The sequence below is a fragment of the Schistocerca gregaria genome, chromosome 1, assembly GCF_023897955.1.
Source record: "Schistocerca gregaria isolate iqSchGreg1 chromosome 1, iqSchGreg1.2, whole genome shotgun sequence".
Taxonomy (NCBI): domain Eukaryota; kingdom Metazoa; phylum Arthropoda; class Insecta; order Orthoptera; family Acrididae; genus Schistocerca; species Schistocerca gregaria.
The window spans coordinates 666,763,348-666,779,463 of NC_064920.1; the positions used below are offsets into that span (position 1 = coordinate 666,763,348).

Here is a 16,116-nt window from a genome sequence, read left to right on the forward strand (position 1 = left end):
AAACACCTAAAAAGTACTAGCGTAATTTTCATTGTCTGAATTTTTGAGGGATTTTTTTTATGTTTTTATAAGTACATGTGTAATAACCAATAAAATGATTGAAACGGTGTAACACTTCTTAATATTCACTACAAAATGTGAATCGCAACAAAAGTATTTGACACTGTCATATTTCAGAACTCTCAATTATATATATTTAGTGTAGGTGTTTAAGTTTGCACCTCTTTTCCCAATGAGCTGTAATTTAAAAAATCTGCATGAACTATTCATCGTGGAGGGATGTTCCGTCTATGCATATATTCTTCATTTTTTGCTCGCAGTTACCCACCCTGTTGCAAAAACAGTTGAATAACAGTTGTAAGACTTTGAATGTAAAGTGTTGTGTTTCGGACAATCAAAATTGTAAAGTATAATGTCAAACAGTGATGCCAATAAGATAATCGAATTCCTCGAGCTTGTTGGAAGATTGAAGGTTCGTATTCTCTACGCTACATATTCAGATAGTCGTTCTATCGCAGACGATGTACATTATTATGGTTACCAAGTCGTGCAGCCGGCTTACTTTTTGAATGTCTGTGGAAACTGTTCGTCCTATAATCTCGTTCTCTCTTAGTTAGTCATCACGAAAATAATCATCACAGCAGTGGATATTGTTGACTTGTAGTGCAGTTTCACGAAGTAACAAAACAAATTCGCTATTTTCGTTTGTTCGTACACACAACTCAGAAAGATTTAATTGACAAAAATTTCATTGCATGCCAGTTCCTTGCGTTGTTACGCGAACCTTAACATTCATAGGATTGTTTTTTGTCGTTGTAGACCCTGTATGAATGCTATATTCTCCCACATAAACTTGTGATATAAGTTTTTTTTAACATTTGTATGGTGTTTTTATTGGAGATTCCGTCTTTCGTTCTGTTACCACTGTACCTTGTTAGTTGATTATTACATGATGTGTTTTGATTTAATGAGTTTTCACTTAACAAGTATTGCATTTGCTACTAATAATCTAGGCCATATACCATATCTGACAGAAGTGTCCGTTGCCAAGCTAATAAAGGATTTATGTCTTAGTAGTCTTCCGTCCTTGACTTAAAATTTACCTGATTTCGATTTTTGGCTATTTCGTTTGTTTTTGTTGTGTTTTTTTTTTCTCTGCAAATGCTATCTAGAGCTACAGTGTTGATCATTCTGTACACACTGTCTAATCTAATAATACAACATGGTCAAAATTAATACAGGCTGGGCTCAGTGCCTGTTCCAGTTTTCCTGATGCAATGAATATGTGGATTTGTTAGATCTAGGTAAATACTCCATTTGGTTCTTCTACAATGCAGCCCCCTATTGAATGATAAACTGAGTCTGTGCCCTTTCTGAAGGCCTGATTAATATGCTGCTGAAGAAACAATAAATAGGAATGAGTTCGAGCGAAGGGAGGGGGATGAGAGCACATAGTTAGGCTATCAAAAAAAATACAGTTAGTGTGGCTATTCCAAAAGGTGTAAAAATTTTCACTTGATAATACTTGTCTGGCCTTCCATCCAGGGGATTATTTCTTGATCTATTTGATTCAGGATAGATTAGAAGTTACAGTTAGTGTAGGTTTTTTCCTTATACGTTTATATGATTCTCTATACTTTTATTGCCAGTATAGCATTACAGAAGGCAGAAATATGAAATAGTGGAACGAAAACTCAAAAATGGAAAAAATAATATCCACACATGCTCAGTCGTTACAAATTGTAAACTTAATTAGAAAGGTGCAAGTTGAAATATAAAAACAGATACCTGTGCAGTACAATAATGGGGAACGCACGAAAAGAAAAATTTAAGAAACCTGTTTTTTACTCCAATTCAGCATACAGTTTGAATTTGTCAAGCAGTTGTTGCCAAAGTATTCGAAATGAGGCAAGTAATATCTAAGTAACCACGTGATTTTTGGTCCTGAAACTTATTCCAACAAGAAATACAAATATGTTCATTTGTATAAATATTACATTGTAATTTTTAAGAAGCCTGCAGTAAATATAACAAATACTTAATAAAAATTATTTTCAGCATATACAGAGAACTGGCTGGATTTTAAGACATGTAAATAATCCAGAAAGCATCGCAGGACACATGTACCGAATGGGAATATTGTCTTTCTTAATTGATGAAAAGGATGGTCTTGATAAAGACAAGTATGTATTAACAGGCAACTTTTTATTTGATTCTCAAGTTGCTAATTATAGGAAATGTAAGAATCCAATTTTGTTCCAGGTGTATCAAAATGTCTCTTGTGCACGATCTAGGAGAGTGTATTGTTGGTGACTTGACGCCACATTGTGGAATCCCAGCTGCAGAAAAACATCGTAGAGAGACACTTGCAATGAGGGAGTTGGCCAGTTTAGCAGGAAATGCAGGGACAGAGATGTTCAATCTATATAAGGTTTCCTTCAAAACCCTTAAAATATTAAAGTAACCAACTGTTTATCATTTAAATAATAACAAGTACTTGTTCTTTCCTGACAAGCTGATTTCAATGTAAATCAGTAACTATTTTAATATGGATAGAGGAAATCTGTAACAGTATTCAGAAGGATGTAAAAGCAGGTGTGCTGCTTCCCGGCAGAGGAGAGGAAAGGACTCGAGGGAAAGAGTCTCAAGGCTTATCTAAACAGTAAGTCTCTGTTGTCCAAGGGTCTTGAGTGATTTTTCCTGTATCATTAAGCATCTCCAATCTCTCTTCCCGCAACATCTTCCTCTGTTCTGCAAGAAGTAGGAGAACATGGTTCTCCCTCTCCCCCCTAAATTTTGTTATTACTGTCCTAATTAATATTTATTTTGTCATTGGTGCTGAGAGCTATCTATCTCCTCTCTCCTGTCTGCTGGTGTGCAATTACGAACATGGACAAGCTGTGTGGAGGGTGAAAGTTTTTACCAAGGTGTACAGGACTTTTCATCATTTTCATTTCTTTTGTTTGTATTACTTCAGTACCAAACTAAGCACTGAAACTTATGTTATTAGCATAGTACACTATTGATTTTGACATACATTCTCTCATTTACTCTAATATGTAACAGACTACTTTTGTAACCATGAGAGAGATGCTCTATCCCTGCAACTTTTTATCTTATAGTAGTTCAGTATGAGTTTTTGATGATCTGTCTGTGATGACACTTGTTTTTGTGTGGTTGGATACCATATTGTCCTGGGTTCATTAATTTAAAAACTTTTGTTAGACGGCATTAGTAAAAAAACACCATTATTCATGTTTTCTGTAGAAGCACATGGAAATGATTATCAGTTAATCTGTTGCTGGAATAGAAAAAGCCATGCGGGATTAGCCCAGTGGTCTAAGGTGCTGCAGTCGTGGACTGTGCGGCTGGTCCCGGTGGAGGTTAGAGTCCTGCCTCAGGCATGGGTGTGTGTGTTTGTCCTTAGGAAAAATTAGGTTAAGTAGTGTGTAAGCGTAGGGACTGATGACCTTAGTTGTTAAGTCCCTTAAGTTACAAAAAGAAGAGAGATTGGCAGCAGTCTTTGAAAGCGTTTTTGATGCACGCTGTGCAAGAAAATTTTCCGCTACCTGTAATCTTTTAATACTGTCTGTCTCACGTAAATAATTCACCAGAGACGGATAAACTTTGTATTCTGTGTTCTTCCCTCTACTTCCCATTCATAATATTTACCTGCCACTATTGTTACAAGTGACAATACTGAGGACTCTTATATTTGGAAAATTAGAGTGTGACTCTGTAATCTTCTGATCTTGGTAAGTTGTTCATTAAAATAATTGTCAGTCATGACACTGTAACAGTCTCTGTCTCCCATACTTAACAACACCAAGTCACAAAAGCATATCCATGCACCAGTCACCTATTACAGCCTTTATACTGGATATGATCTCCCTACGTACCATAACTTAGCTGCTTTCTGCAAAGTAGTTTTTACCACCCTTTAGAAATGAAACTGCTGGAAACCTAAAACGCTAACAGCCTCCAGGCTCCTTATAATGTCCTCTAAAGGTTCAGCAAATAGTCGCAAGATAAAAGTTCAAACATACGAAGCCCTGCAGGAGGCTCACAGTCCTTTCGTGAGTTTGTGCGTGGTGCACACGGGGCCCCGAGCTATTGCAGCTCATTCTTCATTCCCTAGCTGCATTTCCTTCTCCCTGCCCCCTCCCTGTTGTCATCTCCTTCCCCCCTCTCGGTGTTCTGATTTATGCCGACCTGGGTATTCCCCTGGTTTCCTGTATTGGTTGCAATTTTGTTCCTTTTGCCTGTTTTTTTCACCCTTTTGGCATTTCAGTCCCCCCTTGAGGTTTGACCTCCAAAATTTTGTGTTTTTAGTGTGAGGCATACGGGGAAGAACTCCCTCCCTAGCATCTACAATGTGAATTCCCGTCCCCCCTCCCTTCTCCACTGTAGCCCCCTTCCTGTGGTGGGGTTATTATGTACCCATATGGCTGAGTCCCCTGACAACACAGGGATCACACTACTGATACCTATGTTGTTCCCTTCCCGTGTATGCCAAGGAGTGGTTGTTTGTCTTCTTGGAGCAACAGAACTCCCGGCAATGGCTGCTGTGCCAGACAACCCTTGCTGTGGCTGGGTAGTACCCATGGGGAGAGCCCCTGGTCGGAGTGGGTGATATCAGGGCGGATGCTTGGTGCATTAAATGTATCGAGCTGGAAAAATCTGACCATTCTCACACGGCCATCTCTTCTAATGGTGAAGAATCCTTAAATGCTGCCTCGTATGACCTGACAGCCTTCCCTTCCCTTCCCTGGCTACCCCATGGAAGGAGGGCCTGGCGTGCCGTCTTGGGCTGAAACACTTTGCCAGTTACCTCGTCTGTACTAGGATAGTTGGGGACACTTTCACCACCACAGAGTCATTGTTTTTTGTGAAAAATATCAAGGAAAAGTTTGGTAGAGTCTATTAGTAAAATGCAGTCAGGCTCCCTGTTGATCAAAGCTTCTTCTGCCACCCAATCTGCAGCTCTTCATGCGTATGATCGTCTTGTCAACATCCCAGTGTGTGTCATTTCTCACCAATCTCTGAATATGGTCCAGGGCGTCATTTTTCACAGGTAGGACCTCATCCTGCAAACTGATGAGAAACTCTGGGCCAGTCTGTAGCAGCGCATGGCGTTAATTTTGTTCGACATGTGCAGAAGGGTTGCAAAGGCAACCACACCAATACTTGCACCTTCATTCTGGCTTTCGAGGGGATACTCTCCCAGAGAAGGTCAAGGTTATGTGCTACATATGTGACGTGAAGCTGTACATCCCTCCACCTATGCGGTACTTTCGGTGCTTGCGTTTTGGTCATATGTCTTCCCACAGTATGGCAGACCCTTTGTGTGGTGACTGTGGTCACCCAATCCATGAGGGAAGCCCTTGTATTCTGCCGCCTGTGTGTCAACTGTGCTGACCTCCACTCTCCTCGCTCACCGAATTGCCAAACTTACTAGAGAGAAAAGAAGACATAAGAATACAAGTCCCTAGATCGCCTGTCTTATGCTGAGGCTCGCCAAAAGTATGAGAGACTCCATCCAGTGTCCCTATCTTCAACTTTTGCCTCTGTTACTTCCTTTCCTCCTCCTCCTCCTCCTCCTCCTCCTCCTCCTCCTCCTCCCCCTCCCTCGTCCTTACCCCAGCCCCACTCCTTTCTCCCCTCCTTCTCCCCTGCAGTTCCGATGACTTCCTGTCACGGAGTCGCTCTCCCTCCCCATGTGTCCTGCCCTCCTCCGCCTCAGAAAGAGAAGAAGAAGAAACATAAATCCCACAACAAGGCTCCCCCCCCCCCCCCCCCCCCTGTGCCCCTATAAGTGCCCAACTCCCCTCTTGCAACTTGTGTCTGACATCTTATTTGTTGATGTCACTCCATCCTCGTCAGTGACAACTACTGACAAAGTTACCTGATCTCCTCCTTGGCTCCTTCATGCCTATCTAGGACTCATGCCACACGATCGTGCAGTTTAACTGCAACGGGCACTATTGTCGCCTAATGGAAATGCAACATCTTGTATCATCTTATTCTGTGTTCTGTCTTGTTCTCCAAGAAACACTCATCCGTGATGACCACTCTCCAACTTCCTGTGGTTATTGGGCGTTCTGTCGGAACTGTGCTGGCCTTGGGATAGCATCTGGTGGGGTCTGCACCAGTGATAGTGGTTAGAGTGCACATGACTCTGGCAATCACCCTTTGGAATGTCTACCTCTCTCCAGGTCGGCCACTTGCTTATGTTGCACTATCTACCTTAATCCAGCAACTCCCGTTCTCGTTTATCCTTTTTGGGGATTTCAGTGCCCACTATCCACTGTGGGGGAGTGTCACTTCAACGGGTCGAGGTAGCCTATACCCCCGCCGGCGAAACATTGCACTTGACAGTTCTCTTTTTGTCTAGTTAGGTTGGCTATACTGTAATAGCGATGTTGCAACAGCAGCCTCTATACACACAGCAGACGATACAGTTTTCCGTCCCGTCTCGTAAATGCAAGCGATTGAGCAATTACAATGTATATAAAAACTCGTTTTTAGTTGTACTACAATGACAGGAAGTAAACAACCGTATAATAATGCATGTAAAAGCATAACAATGCGCACCCTTTCGATAACGGAGCAAAGAAATACAAAAAACAAGCATCTGACGACTGGTACTTTAAAATCAATAATGTACGTAGTTTACAAAATAAATAATAACCGAGATTGCAATAAATAACCAATATTAGAATTTTTTCACTCACCAATTTACAGCGATAATGGCGCAATTCCATCCAGCTCGCCATCGTCACTGTTGTCCGATTCATCGCTAAAACCGTCTTCATCGTCGTCATCGGCAAGACAAATCATTAATTGTTCATGGCCACTGATAATGCCTTCTATTGTCTGTGCTGCTCGTATAAGCTTCTCGACGTGCTCTACTTTTTTTCTCCATGAGGCTGCATCCACAGTCACAAGAGCTTCACGCAACAGCTTTTCCACCTCTGTTATTGTAAAGGACTTGTTGTTGTTCCTTACATACATTTTTACGTCACTCCATACTAACTCAATAGGGTTGAAATGGCAGTGATATGGTGGCAGCCTTATTACAGTATGACCCTGCTCCTTGGCAATTTCGTCTACTACGTATGTAGGTGTCGTAGGCTTATTTTCTTTAACAAGAGAATATAACAGAACCTTTGTCATACCCATATCCGCTGCAATATTTCGATCCTGTAACCACTGCACCATAACTTCTTTCCGATCATTTGTAGTTGGGGCTTTGTTCTGTATCACCGAATGATATGGAGCATTGTCCATTACAATTGTTGTAGGGACAGGAAATTGTTTTAAAACGTTCCTGAACCACTCAACAAATCGTGCGTGATCCATATCTTCATGGTAATCACCAGTCTTTTTTGATCTAAAAACTAAAAGTGTGTCAGGGACAAAACCACTGGAGGAGCCTGCATGGACCACAATTAATCTAGCTCCTCTTCCCGTCGGCTGATGGCCGCTACTGCTGGGTGTGTTATCCGTCCAACATTTACTGACAGCTTCCCCGGCATTAACCCACGTTTCGTCTAGCCAAATTATGGAATGAATGTCTCTGCCCACAATTTTGTGCAAGAAAATGCTACGAGCGGTAACAATATGTGCCCTCTCTAACAGTACTTTGCGTCCGTCTAGCGTTTTGTAACGGAAACCCATATTTTTTAGCACAATTTTTAGTGATGTTTTACCACCCCTGAAGAGTTCACTTTCTTTTAAAGAGATTAATAACTTAGCTACAGTCGGATACTCTTTTCTGCTGTAGTAAGCATAAACATGCCTACGAACTGCATCAGTCTGGAAAGAATCTAAATCTGTGACAGGACTTCGCCGCTTTTTCTTCTTTCCCGGGGTTGATAAAAATGTATTATTTGATCCAGACAGCTCGGAATCATTACGGCTCACTTCAGTATCTTCCAAGTTTTGTAGTAATACTCCCTTACTTACTACCGTTCTTGCACTAATACCAAGAGTTTTCGACGTATGTTCCACCACTTTGTCGGCAGGAATTGATGGCTGTCCATGAATGCTTACGTAGTTTTTCTCCTGCTCGTAAAACTCAAGAGTTCTGCGTAGCAACTCCAGTGCCTGGCTGTTTAGTGGCACCCCTCGACGCAAAGGATTGTCACTAGGTGAACGAAGTCTTTTCGGTGGCATTTTCCAAGTACGTAAACTCACAACGTAACAAAAGTCACAACGATATAGCACACAGTACAACGAAAACACGCGGTAAACAACACGCAACTCACGTTGTATACACATGCACTAAACAAAGCCGGCAACGCGGGAACTTTGACGTCACAGCACGTGAGTAACAGCAGTGCTCACTGCGCTGTGATTGGCTGGCGCCCCACGCTGAACGCCTAGCGCCTATCGTTCTTCACTTGTTACTCTGTTACGCTGCCAACTTCGTACGCAAACGTCAAGTGCAATGTTTCAGCGGCCCGGGTATAATCAACCAGCTTATCACGGGCTTCGATTTGTCTCTCTTCAATGGTGGTTACCCTACCCACTTGAGTGCCACTCGTGACACCTTCTCTGCTATCGATCTCAGGCTCTCCTCCCCTGTCCTCGGGGCTTCCCTACATTGCTCATCCCATGATGGCCTTTGTGACAGTGACCACTTTCCAGTGACTCTATGTCGTGGTCCACCTGCCTTTTTATTTCTTTGTTTGTTGATTGTCGTCCTCGGTGTCGATGTACAGCGTTGCTACACTGGCTGAAAAATGGGTTGTGTGTTGTGACACTGACTACTGTAAATTATTTATCCAATAGGTGCACGTGTGTTACACAGTACTTTTATTTCACTGTTCACAACCCCCTAATAATACACAATTATAGGTGTATGGCCAGTGCACTATTGTTTAAACTTTCCATAAGCCTCATTAATAGTTTTGCCAGCGAAACTCCACATACTGCTACGATAGTTTACTGTTGAACAGCTATGAGCAGTAAGACCTAAGCACAAAGTTCAGTTATTGAAGAATAGTCAGGTATGTATGGAGCAGACACTGTCACTTTTTTTACACATGGCCTAATTGTTTAACACTTGTTCCACAGTTAATTTGAAGCATTGTTGTTCTAACCAGCACAGGTTACTCAAATGAAACTCGGATGTGGACTGACTGTCTTGTGACCAAAAATCGGGCTCTTATATATCATCGCAATAATTTGTACTGAAACCACACATTGTTTGAAGTAAAAGTAAAACTTAATTCATTAAATTAACTGAATACATCGGAAAATTGGTTCTTTTTAACAGTTTCTTCTGCTATGAGGTTTAGGCCGAATTATTTGTTTAAATCGTGAAATTAACAAATACAGCTATGTGAACAATACTTTTGCAAAACTGTTAATTACTTTGGAATTAATGAAGGGCTGATTTTGTTAACATGTTCCTGAACAGAGCCAAATAGATACTTTGCGATTACTAACATTTCGTCTTCCAAATGTTCACAATTATTACAGAATTTATATTTGTTTATATGTCAACAATAGAATTTAAGTTATGAAACAATTACTGATTTCGCCCTGTACTGAAAGATACTTATTACCAATAGTCAAAATAAATTAGGAAATCAATTACATACCTAAAACTAAACACAAAATTAGATCTGGTGTTGTATTCTTTAAAATTGAGGGTCAACCTTTTTCTTTAATGAAAATGCAGATTATATTCACATATGTTAATGATAATTAGTTAAAAGTAACAAAACGAATTTAAGGAGGCACATGACAAAACAAGAGGGGAATTAAAAATATCCGAACTTGTTTTGTTACAACTATCATTCCCCTGCTGCCGCCAGGCAGACAGGCCCTCACGTTGGCCATTCTGCAGGGCCAATTGGCCTTTAGACATGTCTGCTGTCCACTTTGACAGCTCCCTCTCGAATTCCATTGATGTAGTCGTGCAAGGCATCTCTGCTGCTCTTCTTCATGCTGCTGGCACTGCTGTCCCCCTATCCACAGGGCTCCCTCATCATCGGCTGGTACCATGGTGGACCAAGGACGTCACAGTCGCTGTTCAGGACCGCCAACGGGCACTAAAGTAATTTAAGTGACACCCCTCCAGACCAACCTCCTCACTTTTAAGCGTCTCTGAGCTAAGGCTCCTTAGCTTATTAAGCGGTGTAAAAAGAAATGTTGGGAGCAGTATGTTTCCTCCCTGAGGGGTGTATGCCTCTTTATCACAGGTTTGGTCAGAGCTCCGTAGCATTCTGGGCCACCAGCAAGTCAACTGTCCAGGGCCTGAACCTCCAAGGAACTCTGTGCACTGATCCATTGGTCCCCGCAGAACACCTTGCGATACACTTTGTGACAGCGTTGTTGTCCACTCCCTACCGTCCTACCTTTCTCCAGCAGAAACGCAGAGTTGAACAGACCCTCCTCTGTTTCATCCCACACCACATTGAGCCCTATAATGCACCTTTTGCTGAATGGGAATTGGAGCAGGCTCTTAGCTCTTCAAGAGACACAGCCACAGTGCCAGATTCCATTCACAATCAGATGTTTCAACACTTGGACGTTCTCCAGAGGCAACAGCTCCTCAGGGTCTTCAATCACATCTGGCTCATGGGTGCTTTCCTGTCACAGTGGCGAGACAGTATAGTTATCCACATCCTTAAGCTCGGAAAAAAACCAACGTCTCTAGATAGCTACCACTCCATTAGCCTTACGAATGTGCTTTGTAAACTGCTCGAAGGGGTGGTCAACTCCAGATTATGTTGGGTACTCGAATCTCGGGGCCCTTTGTCACCGTATCAGTGTGGCTTCTGGGTAGGGCGCTTTTCAACTGACCATCTACTCCTATTGGAATCAGCCATCTCACAGACTTTTACTCACTGCCGGCACCTTGTTGCAGTTTTCTTTGACCTAAATAAGGTGTATGATGTGGCTTGGTGCCATCAAATTTTAGTTACACTCCCTGACTGGGGCTTCTGTGGTCCCCTTTGGATTTTTATCCATGTTTTTATCTTATCAACTCTTCCAGGTTTGAATTGGCACTTCACTCAGCACCTCTTAGATTCAGGAGGATGGTATCCCATAGGGTTCTGTGCTAAGTGTCACACTCTTCTTCATTGCCATAAATAGGCTTGTGACCTCTGTTGGGCCTCTGGTTTCCCCGGCATCGTACGTTGACGATTTTTGCATATGATGTATCACTCACTCAGTGGCGTTTGCTGAGTGCCAGCTCCGAGACGCCATCTGACGGGCACTGCCCATGGCTTCCAGTTTACCACTCCTAAATGTGTGTTATGCATTTTTGTCGTCGACTCACAGTACACCCTGATCCAGAACTTTATTTAGACAAGCAGCTCCTTGATGTTGTAGCACAGTCTCATTTCTTGGGCCTTATTTTTTATAACAAGCTGACATGGCTGCCCCACATTTGCCACCTAAAGACTACATGCATGTGGAAGCTTAATGCTATCTGCCTCTCGGCCCACACATCTTGGGGTGCAGACCATTCCACTCTTCTCCATCTTTACTGTGCTCTGGTCTTGTCCAGACTTGATTATGATAGTTGGGTTTATGGCACAGCAGCTCTTTCCCCTTTGAAAATCCTTGACCCTGTCTATCGTTGTGGGGTGCGTCTGGCTATTGGTGCTAGTGGCACTAGTCCTGTTAATAGTCTCCTCACAGAAGCAGGGATTCCCAATATACACATCCGACAGAGCCAACTCCTTGTTTCTTATGCAGTCGCCATTTGCCAGTTCCCTGACTATCCTGTGTACCCTGTGCTCTTCGCCAGTTAGGGATCTCTCCCTTCCAACACCTGCCCGTGGGTGGGATTGCCGGTTGGCATGCGTCTCACTACCCTGTGTCGGGATCTCCACCTGCACTCATTAGACTGCACCCTGTGTCTTTCCTCCCATACCCTCCATTGGACGGTGTCTAGACCATGGATTAGGACTGATCTCTTCCAGGGTCCTAAGGTCTGTTACTTCTATGGTTTACCGGCGTCTTGTATGTGCCATCCTTGCAGAGTTCCAAGGTGCCACCATCTTTTGCACTGATGGTTCTAAGACTACTGATAAGGTGGGATATGCTTTCACATCTCCTACCAGCTTCAAGCACCATTTGTTGCCAGGTTCCTGTAGTGTATTTACAGAAGAGCTTCTAGCCTTCCTTTTTGTTTCTCATGCCTCCGTCCATAGTGTTCTAATTATTCCGACTCCATGAGCAGGCTATCGATCGATGCTACTCTCGTCACCCATTGGTCTCTCCCATCCATGACGTTTTCTCTGCCCTTGAGCGTGCCGCCTGTTCAGTCCTCTTTCTCTAGGTCCCAAGTCATGTGGGAATCCCAGGGAATGAATTGCTGACCATTTGGCTAGAGAAGCAGGTACCCACATTTCCTTTCACAATGCCAGCTGTGGATATGGGGATCTACATCAAATCTCCCTGTGCCCAACGGTGAAACGCCATCTGGAGCCCTACTGCTCATAGTAATTAACTCCGCACAATCATTGACAGCCACTAGAAAAAGGGTCACCTTCAATATAGAGCCTTGCAGGACCCCATTCTGTTGTATAAGGAGAGAGTAGGAAGCACCAACTTGAACCTGGAAAGTAGGGTCAGACAAAAAGCCTGAGACAAAAATTGAGAGTTGGCCACACACACTCCAATCATTGAGGGCAGCAAGGTTGTGGTGATGCCCCTTGCAGTCATAAGCCCCTTGTAAGTCAAAGAAGACAGCTGCAAAATTTTGACATCAGTCAAAAGCTGACCGAATAGCTGACTCCAAATTGTTAGCAGCAGAGCGGCCTTGGCAAAAACAACCCTGGGACGAAGCCAAAAGACCCCGAGGCTCAAGGTACCAGCATAGCTGTTGGCTCACCACATGTTCGAGCAACTTCAAGAGAACATTCGTGAGGGTAATTGGGCAACAATCAATGTTCATCTCAAGGGGGTGTTAACCCGATTTGCATTTGATTTAGCTAGCAGCCACAATCCCTACAGATGGGGATGGCGTTGCAACACGAAGACATGTGCCCATACCACATGCATTTGTAGCAGCATAGAAGGAGTATACAGCTTGATATTACAGTTGGCTACCAGAATGCCGACTTTGGATGTGGCAGTAGTTTCACTGGACCTTCTGTTGACTCTACACCAACAGATGTTGGAGGCCTGAAATGCGGACTGGTGCGTCCTGGTTTCTGTGAATAAGTTGCAAACGATGAAGGAGACTACAGCCACGTAGCAGTCTTCCCTTTGTGCTTCTTGCGGAGAATCTGCTGTCCTCAGTTCGCTTCGCATTGGCCACATTTGGATGACCCACAGCCACATCTTCCAATGTGAGGATCTGCCTCAGTATCAGTGTGCTGCCCTTCTCTAGGGGGCCCACATCCTACTGGATTGCCCTAATGTGGCTACCTCACGGCGATACCTTAAACTTTCTGTCTCCCTACTACTGGCACTAGCAGACGACACTAAAGTGGCTAATTTGATTTTGAATTTAACTCATGAAAGTGGGTTTTACTCCTCGCTGTAATGTAGGGCACATTAGCCTCATCAGCCTCCTGAGGGATTGGAGAGGTACCCCATCACCTGCTCTGTGGTCTGGTGTGGCTACTACCCTTCCCACATTTTTAATCTTCTCAGTCTTTTACATTTGTTATTTCTTGCCAGACTCATTGTCATTGTTCTCTGTGCTGAGATTTTATCTGTTTTCTGTAGCTAGTCTCCATGTGGTAACAGAGGGTGTGGAAGCACCGGTCAGGTGCAGAGGGTGTGTCTCTGGTTGCATATGTCCCGGGGACCTCCAGTTGCTTTGTGGGTGAGGCAACTCTCCCACCTTCACCCTTTTACACCTCTCTCACTTCGGGGCTTCTGTCTCATGACTTTCTTGATTCTCTTATACAGTGGAGTCCATTGGGATTTGTTCTGTGTCCCTCCTCTCTGGGGCTGTTCCTGGCTTGACACACACACAGAATCTTGTAGTTTGGCCCCTTTAACCCAACCATCCACCCATCCATCTCTTTTGCAAATTATTTGTTAGAAATGTGTCCAACAATGCCATTTGTGAGTTACTGGAAAATATTAATGATACAGATTATTTTAGTGAAAGTAGCAGCAGTTCAGAAAGTGACAGTGATGTTCTTGCTGGTATATTGATTGAAAATGAAGACAGGATGAAAAATACACACTACACTGAAGTGATTGCACTTGAAGCACTACAGCTGCTACCACATCCTTCTCATTACGTGCATGGACCAAAGCATATGCCACCAGTGGACTCTACTGCAGTCGAATATTTCAAATTATGTTTCACTGCTGTGTTACTTCAGCTATTTGTCACCAAGACAAATCACTCGGCTAAGTAATTTGTATTCTGTAAATATGCCCCTACTTTGTCTAGCCCATAAAAAAAATGGAAGGATGTCACAATAGCTGGTGTAAGAGGAGTTACAGCTTGCTTACTGAATATGAGATTTAACAATAGGTCTAACTTCATTTTCGTGCTGGAGACCAAACCTTGGAAATGGCATAGACGGTTTTCCATCTAAGGCATTTCCAAGGTTTGGTAAAATGTATTCTGCTCCAAAACATAATTGGTAGGTGAAACACAAGTGCAGAGTGTAACTTAGTGTGCAGGTATTATAATCATTATCTCTGTAAATTACAGTAAAATTTCAATATTTTTATGTCATTTAACTCAGAAATGTGTGTAGATTTTATGGATGTTAGTGTGCTTTCTTCAAATCAAGTGTAATTTTAATTATATGGAAACAAAATCAAATTTATACTACTTTTTAAAATATTTTATTTCACCACTTATAAACAATTCAAAGTGAAGAAATTTTACAGTCTGGGTACACCATAGTAAACCACATACTTTTGTGGGTAAGTGGTATTTTTTCTTATTTTTAAATTGAATGCACCACGATATATATGGCAGCTTAAATAAGTATAATAAAGTATGACATTGACTGCAAAAAGGTTAGTGGTTCTTAATCCGGTTGTAAATCGTTCCAGTTGTGATGAATCCTCTTTCAGTACTGTAGGTTATTTTCATTCCATTTGTTTAGAACTAGTGACTTTCATACCTGTTCCACATTCTTATCATCATAAATCATATGCAGATCACTGCTCAGCACATTTGCTCACATTTTAGCTTTACATTTCCAAGATTGTTGTTTTTTGTTTTTATGCATGGAAAATAAAATGGAATCTCTCTCTCTCTCTCTCTCTCTCTCTCTCTCTCTCTCTCTCTCTCTCTCTCTCTCTCTCTCTGTGTGTGTGTGTGTGTGTGTGTGTGTGTGTGTGTGTGTGTGTGTGTTCTCTTTCACACAGGGAGAAATTATCTTCAGTAGTGGTTGTCATATTTGTCAAATACCAACAAAAAATTCAGTTAATGTTAAGGATAGTGTAGATTTTAATTAGAAGATTTAATTTCTGCCCAGCTGTCATTATAATTTTTGAATTGTTCATAATGTTTTAGGAATATGAAGAGCAAAAGACACCAGAAGCAAAGTTTGTAAAAGAGTTAGATAGGTTTGACATGGTTCTCCAAGCTTTTGAATACGAAAAATCTGAAAAACGACCACATGGCCTACAAGACTTTTTTGATTCAACAGAAGACAAATTTAGTCATCCAAAGATGCTAACATTAGTAGATGAACTCAAAAAACAGAGATCCGTCTTTGAAACATTATATCAACAAACGGATAAATAGTGTTATTTTAGGCATTACCAAATTGTACGTACATGTATCATTTGTGAAGAATACACTAAAATAAATACATTTTAAAGCAGATGTGTAAATTTTTTTCATCTCCAAGTCTTCTCCTGTTTTGTAAAACAGTGATACTCTGCAAATTACACAATTTATTGTGGCTTTAAGATTCACAACTTTGTAATGAACTGAGTGTTATGATTGCTAGAAAAGTTTGAAATTGTTTTAATTAATGTAAAGTGCTAGGACTGCAAAAACTGTAACACATGAGAGAGGAAAAATGAATGTTTCAGTACCTAGAGGAATAATGCCAATATCAATCAGACCTAAAATGTTTCTCATCTAAAGAAGGTATGAGGTATTGTTCCATATGTAATTGTTAAAGCAAATTGTAATTCAGATATCTGTTCCAA

The 16,116-nt window shown here is 42.0% G+C and overlaps 1 protein-coding gene across 2 annotated transcripts; it reads left to right on the forward strand.

Moving 5' to 3' along the window:
• The first annotated feature begins 310 nt into the window (after positions 1-310).
• LOC126362190 (5'-deoxynucleotidase HDDC2-like) lies at positions 311-15,782 on the forward strand. Of its 2 annotated transcripts, none has more exons than XM_050007859.1 (4): positions 311-472; positions 2,059-2,183; positions 2,263-2,431; positions 15,470-15,782. In XM_050007859.1, the coding sequence occupies exons 1-4, from the start codon at positions 413-415 to the stop codon at positions 15,701-15,703; spliced, it is 588 nt and encodes a 195-aa protein (XP_049863816.1). In that variant the 5' UTR covers positions 311-412; the 3' UTR covers positions 15,704-15,782. The 2 variants fall into 2 exon arrangements, with proteins under 2 accessions (XP_049863816.1, XP_049863815.1); XM_050007858.1 differs by lacking the exon at positions 311-472 and adding an exon at positions 479-1,908.
• Positions 15,783-16,116: the final 334 nt, after the last annotated feature.